The sequence below is a fragment of the Mytilus trossulus genome, chromosome 4 (genome assembly GCF_036588685.1).
Source record: "Mytilus trossulus isolate FHL-02 chromosome 4, PNRI_Mtr1.1.1.hap1, whole genome shotgun sequence".
Classification (NCBI taxonomy): Eukaryota; Metazoa; Mollusca; class Bivalvia; order Mytilida; family Mytilidae; genus Mytilus; species Mytilus trossulus.
This window is the reverse complement of record NC_086376.1, coordinates 20836308-20848321: the sequence shown is the minus strand read 5'-3', so window position 1 is coordinate 20848321 and position 12014 is coordinate 20836308. Positions and strand designations below refer to the sequence as shown.

At 32.2% G+C, this 12014-nt stretch overlaps 1 protein-coding gene across 1 annotated transcript in view; it reads right to left on the bottom strand.

Annotated features, from left to right (window-relative positions):
* The window catches only part of LOC134714868 (dual oxidase 2-like), a 45145-nt gene extending 35749 nt beyond the window's left edge, over window positions 1-9396 (bottom strand). Inside the window, exons 1-4 of the mRNA XM_063576517.1 lie at window positions 9247-9396; window positions 3434-3523; window positions 2605-2766; window positions 127-314 (exon numbers count right to left, since the gene is read on the bottom strand). Of these exons, the coding sequence (XP_063432587.1) occupies window positions 127-314; window positions 2605-2766; window positions 3434-3523; window positions 9247-9295 (489 nt within the window). The 5' untranslated portion in view covers window positions 9296-9396. The remainder of the gene's footprint in view (window positions 1-126; window positions 315-2604; window positions 2767-3433; window positions 3524-9246) is intronic.
* Between the last annotated feature and the right edge of the window lie 2618 nt (window positions 9397-12014).

The window sequence follows — 12014 nt, the reverse complement described above, 5'->3', positions numbered from 1 at the left end:
CCCTTAAAGAGTAGACTAGTCCTACAGATAACCGCTCTATTTGTCTGTAGGACTAGGCTACTTCAAAAGGAGGGTAGTATACCTTACAATGACTTCACTGTTCAGCTAGCAAGCAAGTAAGTATACCTGTTGTCTAGGGTTATTAGGTGATTGTCCTGTTCTGAAGTCATATCTGGACCGTATAAATGGTAACTGTACATTGCCTTTACCCTCTGTATCAAAGAGGTCATGACCCTTAGGTACATCAATATTTTCAAATTCTCTAGGACAGCCAGGTCTCTGAGAATCCATGATTTCTTCTACAACCTGCTGACCTATAATATAGTGACAAAACAACTATTTTATGATTAAGATTTTGAGAAAACATTCATACAACATCTCCTTATTTCCATCGAGTACACTTCTCAAGACAGAAGTATTGAATACTATTTGGAGCTCACCAGATATATAGACCTTGTTTTCAGCTGTCTTATTTGGGGAACATTAAGGTTCATGTGGACCCTATGGCTAAAATGGTTGTATTTTCACCTCAAAATTTACTCTGAGTACAGACAAACCTGCGAAACCGTAAACAAATTCAGGCATAGCATGCCCTAGATAAATGAATTTTAAGTATGTTTTATGCTTTAGAAAAATAAAAACTTACCAGGATTTTGCCGTGCACTTTTTTTCATTCCTCCACAAGGTGCAAAAATAAACTAAGTTGGGAAACAGGTTTGAGAACTTCCCAACAGGTAAAAATTAAAGTGAGCGTTTTTAATTGACATGGAGATTAGATGGACAATAGATACCTGACAACAATTGGTTAGTTAAACTGTGTACGTGAGTGGACCATATTAAGGTAAACTCAACTGTTTGTTAATTTTATCATCTTCTGCAGAGTTGAAAAAAAGTGTACGGCAAAATCCAGTTAAGTTATGAATTTTCTAAATCATACAATGCATTTGAATTCTATTTATCTAGGGCATGCTTATAATGCCTTAAAACTTTTCCAGATGCACAGGTTTGTCTGTACTCAGAGAAAATTTTGAGGTGAAAATACAACCATTTTAGCCATAGGGTCCACATGATCACCTTAAGAGAATGGGCAGAGGACGTTTGCGCTTTTTTACCTGTTAAACGATAGGACATTTGCGCTTCAAATACTATGGACATTTGCGCTTTTCATTTTGATTTACCTGTATTAAATTGATTGGACATTTGCGCTTTTTACCTATAGTCGACTACCTGTAATCTTAATGAGAACTTATCACTATGTAAATAAATTTCACTTATATTTGTCATCAGTTAGTTCACAATTACACAGTCTTGATCATGGATTTTCAAGTTATAGAGACTAGACCGGGTTATGGTTGTTGTTAGCAATTTATTTCCATCAGCTCTCTTGAAGTGCTGCCGTTTCAATCTGTCCCAAGGCTGGTGGAAAAAAATCAAGGATTAGGACTCTCCAAAGAATACATGGAATGTACAACTGAAGTGGGAAAGAGAAACTCGATCATTTATTTGAGATGTGGGCTAAGTACCAATCAGGACAGATAACAAGAGCAAAATTTATTCACTCATTGATCTTCAAATATCAAGCTTAATTTGACCTGTAATTGTGATGACAGTACTTGATTTTATTTCGTAAGAATGTTTACTTTTAGCTGTACACACACTTTTAAACACATATCAACAATGTGCTATGAAATGAATTTTAAACTGTTAAAGTCAGGATAAATGAGGAGGGTAGTCATAGATATATATATAAAACAAAAGCGCAAATGTCCTATGTAAAAAGCGCAAATGTCCATTTATAAAAAGCGCAAATGTCCTATGTTTTGAAGCGCAAGTGTCCACAAAAAAAAGCGCAAATGTCCTATGAAAAAGCGCAAACGTCCCGTGCCGAAGAGAATAAAATCCCTTTTGGCAGTTGGGAATGATGCTGTGATCTTATCACTTATTAAATGACAGAAACTACCCCACTGTATGCATTATACAGGGAATGTGACAGCACTACATTCTTTGTATACCATAAATACTTCATCCTATTAACACAGCTAATCATCACCATGGCAGCTTCTTGTATACTGTATGATACACAGACGCTGATGTTACTGTTCACAAAATATTTTATTTTGGAATGGCCCTGATCAGATAACTCTACATTAAGTGATAACAACTATGACTATGATATAATGACCTTCAGAGGTAAATCAAATATTAGAGAAATAAAATGAAAAAAGAGTACAGCACCTATTTTTAAAGACTGCATAGGTTTACTGTTTAAATCTATACGTCTTTTAGGAATTTTCAATTATTTGTTTTGTTAGGTTGGTGCATCATTGGCCTAAACAAGGCATATCCTTTTAACATTAATGCATTCCTGAGGGAATCAAATGTGTTTTCTACAATATTCTTCAATCATGTAAGAATCATGTAATATTAAATTCTCCTGGAATAACATAAATATCATAGTTCACAAAAAAAAGAAACATCATGTACTAATAACATGAAAAAGGAAGTCCTTCATTTTTTAACAAACATATAATTTTGTATAAATGAAAATTAAATCTAACCTAAATTTAAATTAATATGCTAATATAATCCTCATAATGATCTTACCAAAATAAGTAATCATAGCATTTCTTCCTCTTGGTGATCCTAGTCCCATTGGTCCTCTAAGTGCGGCACTACTGATATCGAAAGGATTCGGCCTCATCGGTCCGGCCATGTGATATACTCCATCAGCATAACCAACTTTACTTTTCCGTAACAGATGAGTATCTATAAAAGTAATTTATACCTTAACAGGGCTTGCTTAATACTGAAAAATTTACCTATCAAAAAATTCTCAATACTTACAGTGATAGAAATAAAGTCAGAACCCATACTTGACTCGATATAAATCCAGGATTTTCAAAAAAAAAAGGCCAGAGCTTCTAATTTAAGCAATGTTTAAAGTGGAACTTGTTAAAGTCTATACATAAACCATGTTTATAGCTCCATGAGTGGAGCGAGGGCAAACTTGGTTCCCTCCCCCTAAATCTGCCTATGCTGACAATGGAAATGAGTTCAATGCCAAGTCTTTTTATCATTAGATTGTTAGGTCACAATTTATCGACAGCCACCAGAGATAATCTGATCTTTATGTACCTCTCATTTAAGTCAGCAACCCAGCCTGTGTTAATCAATATGATTGTTATGAACCATTCATCTTACAGTCAAATTACTAACCAACTGCTCCCCAGTGTCTGTGTTAATTAATATGATTGTTTAGAACCATTTATCTTACAGTCAAAATACTAACCAACGGCACCCCAGTCTGGGTTAATCAATATGATTGTTATGAACCATTCATCTTACAGTCAAATTACTAACCAACTGCTCCCCAGTGTCTGTGTTAATTAATATGATTGTTTAGAACCATTCATCTTACAGTCAAAATACTAACCAACGGCACCCCAGTCTGGGTTAATAAGATTATTATACCATCCATCTAACGGGTGAAGCTCAGGGTCAGGAGTTTCCTCCTCCTGGCAATCTGAAAGCAAACAAAGTCAATTCAAAAATTAGTATGTTTTAAAATAGTTCAAGTTGCTCGATCTTTATTTTTCTAAAAAACAAGTTTATAAAATTGTAACTACAGAATATTTCTAATCAGTGGCGGATCCAAACATTCAAAGTGGGGGCCTGCTGACTGACCTAAGAGGGGGCCCGCTCCAGTCACACTTCAATGATTCCCTATATAAGCAACCAAAGTTTTTCCCAAAAAGGTGGGGCACGGGGCCCCCTGCCCACTCACTAAATCCGCCTCTGCTAATCATAGTAGAAAACTTAAATATTAAAAAGCATTTGTAATACCTAACTTATCAATTTCTATACAAAATAAGTACACAATGTTTTCACTATTTTTCAAATTATAAGTGTTGATACTCCTTGACCAGTCCTGTGCATTGTCAATAAATACTAAATATAATAGGTTATATTGTAACGGTTTATTTCTTTCTCTGTGATATTTTATCCTGAGGATAATTTGTCATTTCACAGGTAGATTTTTTCCAGAGGAGTGAAAATCTAGATCTGTGTTATGCAGATAGTCTTGATAGTATGTACTGGTATATATTTGCCGTAAAACATTTCCCAGAATAGAACCATGTGAAATATAGTCCCATTAACTAGTAAGTAAGTTACTCGCAATCAATATATACCTGACTATAATTATAAAATGTTTCACAAAGGTAGAACAAATTCGCATAATTTATCAAAGGGAGGTAATTATGAGCAATTTATATTTTGAAGATATTAATATAATAATATTCCTGAGTCTATTTCATAGTGAAATTTTTTTCTTGAATCTTATTTTTTATATATTCATTTATATAAAAAGATGACTAACAACATGATTTTTTAATAAGACAGATAAAATTTAACAGGTAAATACTATCCAGCTGTTAAAATTGATTTTGTTCCAATATATTGTTATGCTATAAATTATCTGATTTCCATATGCAACTACATCTATTGTTTTTCTGTTTGTCTTTTTCATTTATAGCCATGGCGTTGTCAGTTTGTTTTAGATGAGTTTGACTGTCCCTTTGGTATATTTCCTCCCTCTTTTTTTGTCCCCAGACAAATCTTTTTATATAGTTAAAATATTATCATTATCAAATTCTAATTACTTTTAACAGCAGTAATGCAATTATAGTTCTACCTTTACTTTTTAATTTATAATTGTACTGAGATCTGAAAACAACTCACTTTTACATGTATTTCACTTACCTTATTTAATCAGGACATCATTTCACAATTAAGATCTTTGAAATTATTTCTGGTTTTCTTTCTTATGTTTAATCATAGATGTAATACCCATCTATGGTTTAATGATATTTTTCTTTTTAAAAGAATGATATTTACTTGAATATTTTCAGGATTTTTTTTCAATGATAATTTGTGAAATAAATCCCATTATAATACATTTTTTTTACAATATAGGTTTAATTCAAATACGCTATTATTATTTAATAGTATTTGTAAAGGATAAGTTTTTGCTAAGAACTATTTATATAAGTTTATTACCCAGATAGAATTTCACGGCAAAGGAAAAAATATCCCAGGGAAATATTCTCCTCCGAATAAAAAAATAACAACAACTACTGTGACATTTTTTCCTCCGGAACAAATTTCACCCGGATATAATTTTGCTTTACAATATGACTACATATATAATGAACTCAATTTACATTTCATTTTTTGAGGTTTTTTTTGTATGTTGTCTATATTCATCACATATTGATCCTATATTGTAATTGTTTTAAAATATATAAATCTCTATTCTAATTATGCCCATATAATGGGTTCTCTTTTGGAAATAAAATTTATTTTATCTTATATGTGCTTTATCTAATAAAATCCTAAAGTAAACCTGAAGACCCAGACTGCTCAGAAAATATATAACTATATTTATATTTTTCTACTGAATTAAAACTATAATTACAAATATTAACTTAGTCCAAACAAGGATTTATATAGTATCTTACTATACTTGGCCCAAATAATTAGAATTATATCTTGACAGACTATTGTTTTGTAGTACATTTGCATTTCACCCTCTTTTATTACTTATTTCATGAAGTTCATTTACTTTGCCCTTAGTATAAGTCTTTCATAAGATTTCATCATTCCTATTCTAGCTGGAAAGAGAAAATGCAAAATCAGGAAATCTTCCTGTTCTCGTTTTTGTGTTATTTACTTCCTTGATTTCTCTGATTCAAGATTTCCCAATTTCTCAATTTCTTAATTTTCTCAATTTCCCAATTTCTTGATTTTCCAATTTCTCAATTTCGCTTTTTCAAATTCCCAATTTCCTAATTTAACGTTAAAGTTAACAGAGAACACGGGCAAACACATCCTGCCACCATTTGAAAGGATATTTTATGTTTGCTTTGACGTTCTGTAATTACTAACTATAGCCTTTCAACATGTTCAATAAAAGACTTCATATTAAATATTTGGACTAATATTTATGAGATTGCTAAAAGATCCAATAAATAATGTACAGAGTAACACCCCCCCCCCCTTTTTTTTAAAAACATATAATAATGTAACTTGACATTCACAAACAAAGTGATTTCTGATAAACCACTTAAGACATTATCTTCCGGAACAAATGTTTACATTGTCATAGACACCTCTTGGGATCTCTTTACTCTTGTCGATTATTTTTAGCTAAGTTGGGTAACTTCAGAATTCAGTTCTGTAATAGTACTGTAACATCACAGGCACTTGTCTCAGAAAAAAAAATCCTATATACCTTATTATAACACAAGGTACTTAACTTGCATTTTAGAAAAATGTTGGGTGGTGACGAAGTTCCGTTATATGCCGCTTTATAGGCTGTCAACCCCACTAAAGCTTGTTATAATAAGGTATATAGGGAAAAAAAATTCTAAGACAAGTGCCTGTGTGTAACATACATTGTTTAACAAGAATGTGTCCATAGTACAAGGATGCCCCACTCGAACTATCATTTTCTATGTTCAGTAGACCGTGAAATTGGGGTCAAAACTTTAATTTTGAATTAAAATTAGAAAGATCATATCATAGGAAACATGTGTACTAAGACTGTTTCAAGTTGATTGGACTTGAACTTCATCAAAAACTACCTTGACCAAAAACAAAATTTAACCTGAACTTCACACTATCATTTTCTATGTTCAGTGGACAATAAAATTGGGGTCAAAACTATAATTTGGCATTAAAATTAGAAAGATCATATCATGGGGAACATGTGTACTAAGTTTCAAGTTGATTGGACTTCAACTTCTTTAAAAACTACCTTGACCAAAAACCACAGGCACTTGTTTCTATCCATACGAAGGTCGACTATCCATATAAACAGACTTCTATTTATATGGATAGTCGACCTTCGTATGGATAGAAACAAGTGCCTGTGCCAAAAACTTTAACCTGAAGCGAACGGACGCACGGACGAACGACGTAAAATACATTGTCTCCAATATGAATAATCGGTTCTCTTCTGCCTCAGACTCAGCCTCCTATCAGTTGTTGGAAAGATACTAACGACTTCCGAATGTCTTGAAGTAAATTAAAAAAAAACCGCGGGAAACTATTTCTATTTTATTTTTTATTTTATTTTTGTGATACGTAAAATCAGTCATAGGCGGATCCAGGGGGCATAGGGGGGCCCAGGCCCCCCTTTTGAGGAAAAAATTGGTTGCTTATATAGGGAATCATTGAAGCATGACTAGAGCGCCCCCCCCTTTTAGGTCAGTCAGTGGCCTCCCCCTTAGGAAAAGTTCTGGATCCGCCACTGATATTACCATGTGTGCATTGCAGCAAAGTCATAATGGTGTATAAGATGAATTTTCCTATTTTTGTGTAGCAAAGGTTAAACTGGTATTTAAAAGGACCTTGTAGATTTCATATACTTTAAGTCTTTATTTCCGGATCGTTCTTTAAATAACGGTTGTTTTAAAATGAAATTTTAAAGAATTACACTTTAAGAAAAGACTTTGTTCTTTTTTGTATTTACATTGATTCTATTTTCGGTTAATTTAATCTTAAAAAGATACTGTTTAAATCCGATCAATGGTCCCCCTTCCTATCAATTCTAGAAATTGTACACTGCACAAGGTCATGAATTCTCATACTATTCGCTGAATGTCACGTACTAACTGTTTTTTTTTAGTCTGGGTAAAACATGTTTATTATTTGTAATTGGTTTTAGTCTAGCTGTCAGTGATTGTGACAGTACCCGATCTTAATTCTGTTTGTATACTTTTATCCTTATGTTCATTTTTTCCGGGGGGGGGGGGGGGGGCGGGGGGCTTCGTATCAATCTGTGACAAGTCATGAACTTCCAACAGATTTTTACAATTTTTTCTTATATATTTTTTGTGATGTAAGTTAACACCATTGTCCAAAGTTAGGTATTGGTAACCAAACTTTGATTTTTTTCGATGAGAGGACATACTCTTCTTGAGCTTCAAGAAGTCTGCTTAATATTATACGAACAAAAAGATACGAATTAAAGAACAAGTAAACTGGAAGAGGTGTACAGATGTCAATGGCTATTTCCATATTATACAAAATTTGTAATCAGCAAGAGCTATAAGATAACGACCGTCATTTTCCTGACATGGTACAGGACATTGTTAGAAAAATGGAGGGCTAAACCTGTTTTTGTGCATGGTTAACTAAACGTCGCGCTTGTAAAACTTATCATGATTACACATGTGTTTATAGATGTAATCGATTACATTACGTTTACATGTAATCAGAAACTGAATGATTACTTATTACATGTAATTAACATGTGATTACATTGAAAAATGTTTTCGTTTAAAATACTCATTACAATTACTCCATATATATCTGGTGTAAAAATGTCTCAAGAAGTTGATGGCGACGGCCTTTTGCGATACACCTCAATATCAAATGGACTAAATATTCGTATAAATCAAGTATTTTGATGGTGCTATTTCCAGGTAATTGTTTAAATCATCAGAGCGATTTTTGGGGTATTATGTTCATGATGCTTTGCCACTAATTTTCTCGAATAGAACATTTCACGGTAAATGGAAAACAGATATTTCAAACTCCGTGTTTCAACATTACTAAATATTTCAACTATTTTTTATTGAATTTAATGCATGGATCCCTGTATAGTATGCTCATGGCTATTGTACAAGATCGAAATTTTCACAATTTCCATGACATTGGCTGTTACACTTTATTGTTCTTGTGATTCCATAATAAAATTTTCTGAAGAGTATAACTCTGTATGGCTGAAGATAGCATGCATAGACTTTTTTGTGTCATCCTTTAAATTATTTAGTTTGGCCGCTGATTTTTAGCCCAGTCGGGATTTTAATTCGGATTGACGTCTATGATTCAGTCTGTAAACTATATCATCTTTATAACCAAATATTTTTTAGTATCAATAGTTTTTATGGATTTTTTATTTTCGAAAGTGAAACATCAACAAAAACAAAATCAAACAAAAAGAGGGAAGGAAATCAGTAAAGATGTTTATGCTGATTTTATATATTTTAAAATTTGTTAAATTATATTGTAATAATGATTGACATAGCATTACAATGCTAACATATATATATATACCTTGTGACCCATAACAGGAAATGCAATACATGTATATGTATTCAGATGAAAAAAACAAATAGCATTTTATGCTTTTAAAAGAATATAAATTACTTTAATGTAATATTTTGTTTGATAACTTACCAATACTGAAAGCCAGGAGAAGTAAGAGCCAACAAACTAGACCATCCATCAGCCAAAATCAGCTAAACTGGGATGTCAAAAGTACCCCTTCCGCTATTTGTGATTCAGCAAACAGGAACAAAACACTTAACTCATCTTATCAAGCTTATAAAACGTTGTCTGTATAAGTATAATATTAATAGTGTGAACAATTACACACAAATAAATTGTGTTGCTACATCGGCCAATAAAGAGTTTAAAAAAAAAATCATTAACCAAAAATATTTCATTTAATAACCAGTTAACTAATTTGTGTGAAAGTTTTCGGGGATTTTATTTTTTTGTTTTAATTTATTATATAAAGCAGATTGACATGTAATGCGTGATGTCTTACGGATGAAACAAGCGTTAATATATGATTTAATAACTTATTAACTTTACACAAATCCTTGAGATATTTTCAAGAGATTACAAACCAACGGATGTTTATTTTATAAAGACGGCTTCAATGACTTATGAAATTATATAAATTGAAAAATAGAATACGTTTTCGACATAACATTGTATTTATAATAATTATATACACTTTATATGAAAACAGATTATCCGATCCAAACAAATAAATCTTAATGTATTTGTAAGAGTTCGTAATTCGTTATACTTTTGATCTATTGCACCCTTACCCGCCTCGGTGGTCTACTGCATGCATGGTATAGCATGCTCGCCTCGGGTATTCGTAAGGGTTTGAGTTCGACCCTAGACAACGGGGTTAAACCATAGGTCACGGTTGCTTCTCCGCAAGACTCCATTTGGACTACCTTTCCATTGCTGAAATTTCATATTGTTATACTTTTTATAAAAGTTTATCTTAGATTTTGAAGACTTCAAAGAAAAAAAACACTGTGACTTAATCGAAGGGTTAATCCTTTATTGCAATCCTTTGTATAGCTAGTTGTTATAGAGTCTTCTAGGTGAAATTTTGCTGAATTAGTACAACGTTTGTTAATTGTTGAAGCCAGCCTTCTTGTGCGAAATTTGTTCGATGTTGAAGACCTTTTGGTGGCCTAGCTTGTGCTGTTTTCAGTTCTAGTGTCGGATTGTTGTCTCTAAGACACATCCCCCTTTCCATTCTCAATCTTATTGTGAACAAATGGCACTTTATTGTAAGCTCCTAACCGTGATTTTCACTGTCCTTCATTAATTTAGAATACATATCTATTCCCTAGACTAACTTGCTAGTATCTGTTTGTATAAATGACTTACATCTAAAATCTAAGTAGATGCGGTATAATTGCTAATGAGACAAATATCTATAAGAGTTCACAAGCTAACCTATTATAGGCAACCGTACAGCCTTTAACAACGAGAAAACCTTATATCGTTTAGTCGGTAACCGATTTAAGCAATAAAACCAACAGCCTTATTTAGTATTAAACAATTTTGTATAAAGAAATAAACATGACACTAACCAACACATGTTTGTAATCAGCATCAAAATACTGCAACATAATCATGTTTTAAATTTGTATGTGATTTTTTTTTGGTTTAGTGTATGGTACACGTTTGCTGTCATTGTGTGCAGCGCAGTTCAACATAGAACCCCGTGGGAAACCAGGGAATGCCAGAACACACTGTCAAACATCCGAACACACTATCCTCACTGATCTGTGTCCACACTTGTAAACAAATATATTTTATATACAAAATATGTATAAGATATCTTATATACTATGGAAGATATTTTATATATTTTAGAAGATATCTTATAAGGATTATGAGATATCTTATAAATTTTATAAGATATATAAAAAAAAACTAGATCATTGTTATATAAGTTTCTTATATGAAACTATCTCTTAAACTGTATGCGATATATGATATATAAGATAAAATATCTTGAATGTGGAAGAAAAAGTAAAACTGCTTGTCCTTGAAAACTGTTAACTTTCTTGCAACTGTATATGTATATATACCGTGGTTCATTTCTGTGCAAGAAATGCTTCAGAATTAATATTGTATTCCGGAAATTGTTATACAAATGTATATATAATATGTAGTTTACACTTTCCTGTTAATTGAATTTATTTTTCCTTCTTCGGCGTCTTAATAAGGTATAGTTCTGAACAGTTATTATCCGTTTGTTCGGTCAGTTGATAGTATAAGTGTTTTCCGGTTTTTCCAAGTGACTTTGTTTTTCCGTATACGTATGTTTAACTTGAAGTTATGTCAATTTTTCATTTCTTAATTGTTATTACTCCCGAAACTCTGTCCAAAAAATAAAACCAACTCTTTGTTTTGATAGGTATATTAAGATAAATAATGATTCATTTCATTACTTTTCGTTAATTAATATAGTCTTTCTCCTCGACGGAGAAGCAACAAAAGGTTATAAAGTGCGATATAACTTGACTAAGACCCCGTTCACACTAGCAATGTTTTGTATCGATCTAATTTGAATCGATCTAAATAAAACCAGTTAGCGTTCACACAGTCTTTAATCATAACGATCCCAATCGGTCTAATCTAAACCACTGCGTTCACACTACAATTGAAAACGCAATCGATCTAACCTTTTAACCGTAAAAATGTAAACATTGTGTATAAATAGAACTTATTTATCAAATTCATGTATTGATACACTGATACACACACTTGAAAAAAAATGTTATTGTTTCACTTGAATCACAAGTTAAAATTTTGATACTGGTGTTATTGCAGTTTTCTTTAATTTTGAAAAAAAAATTAACTGTAGCTACGAAGTCACAACACGACGCCGGAAATACTGCGGT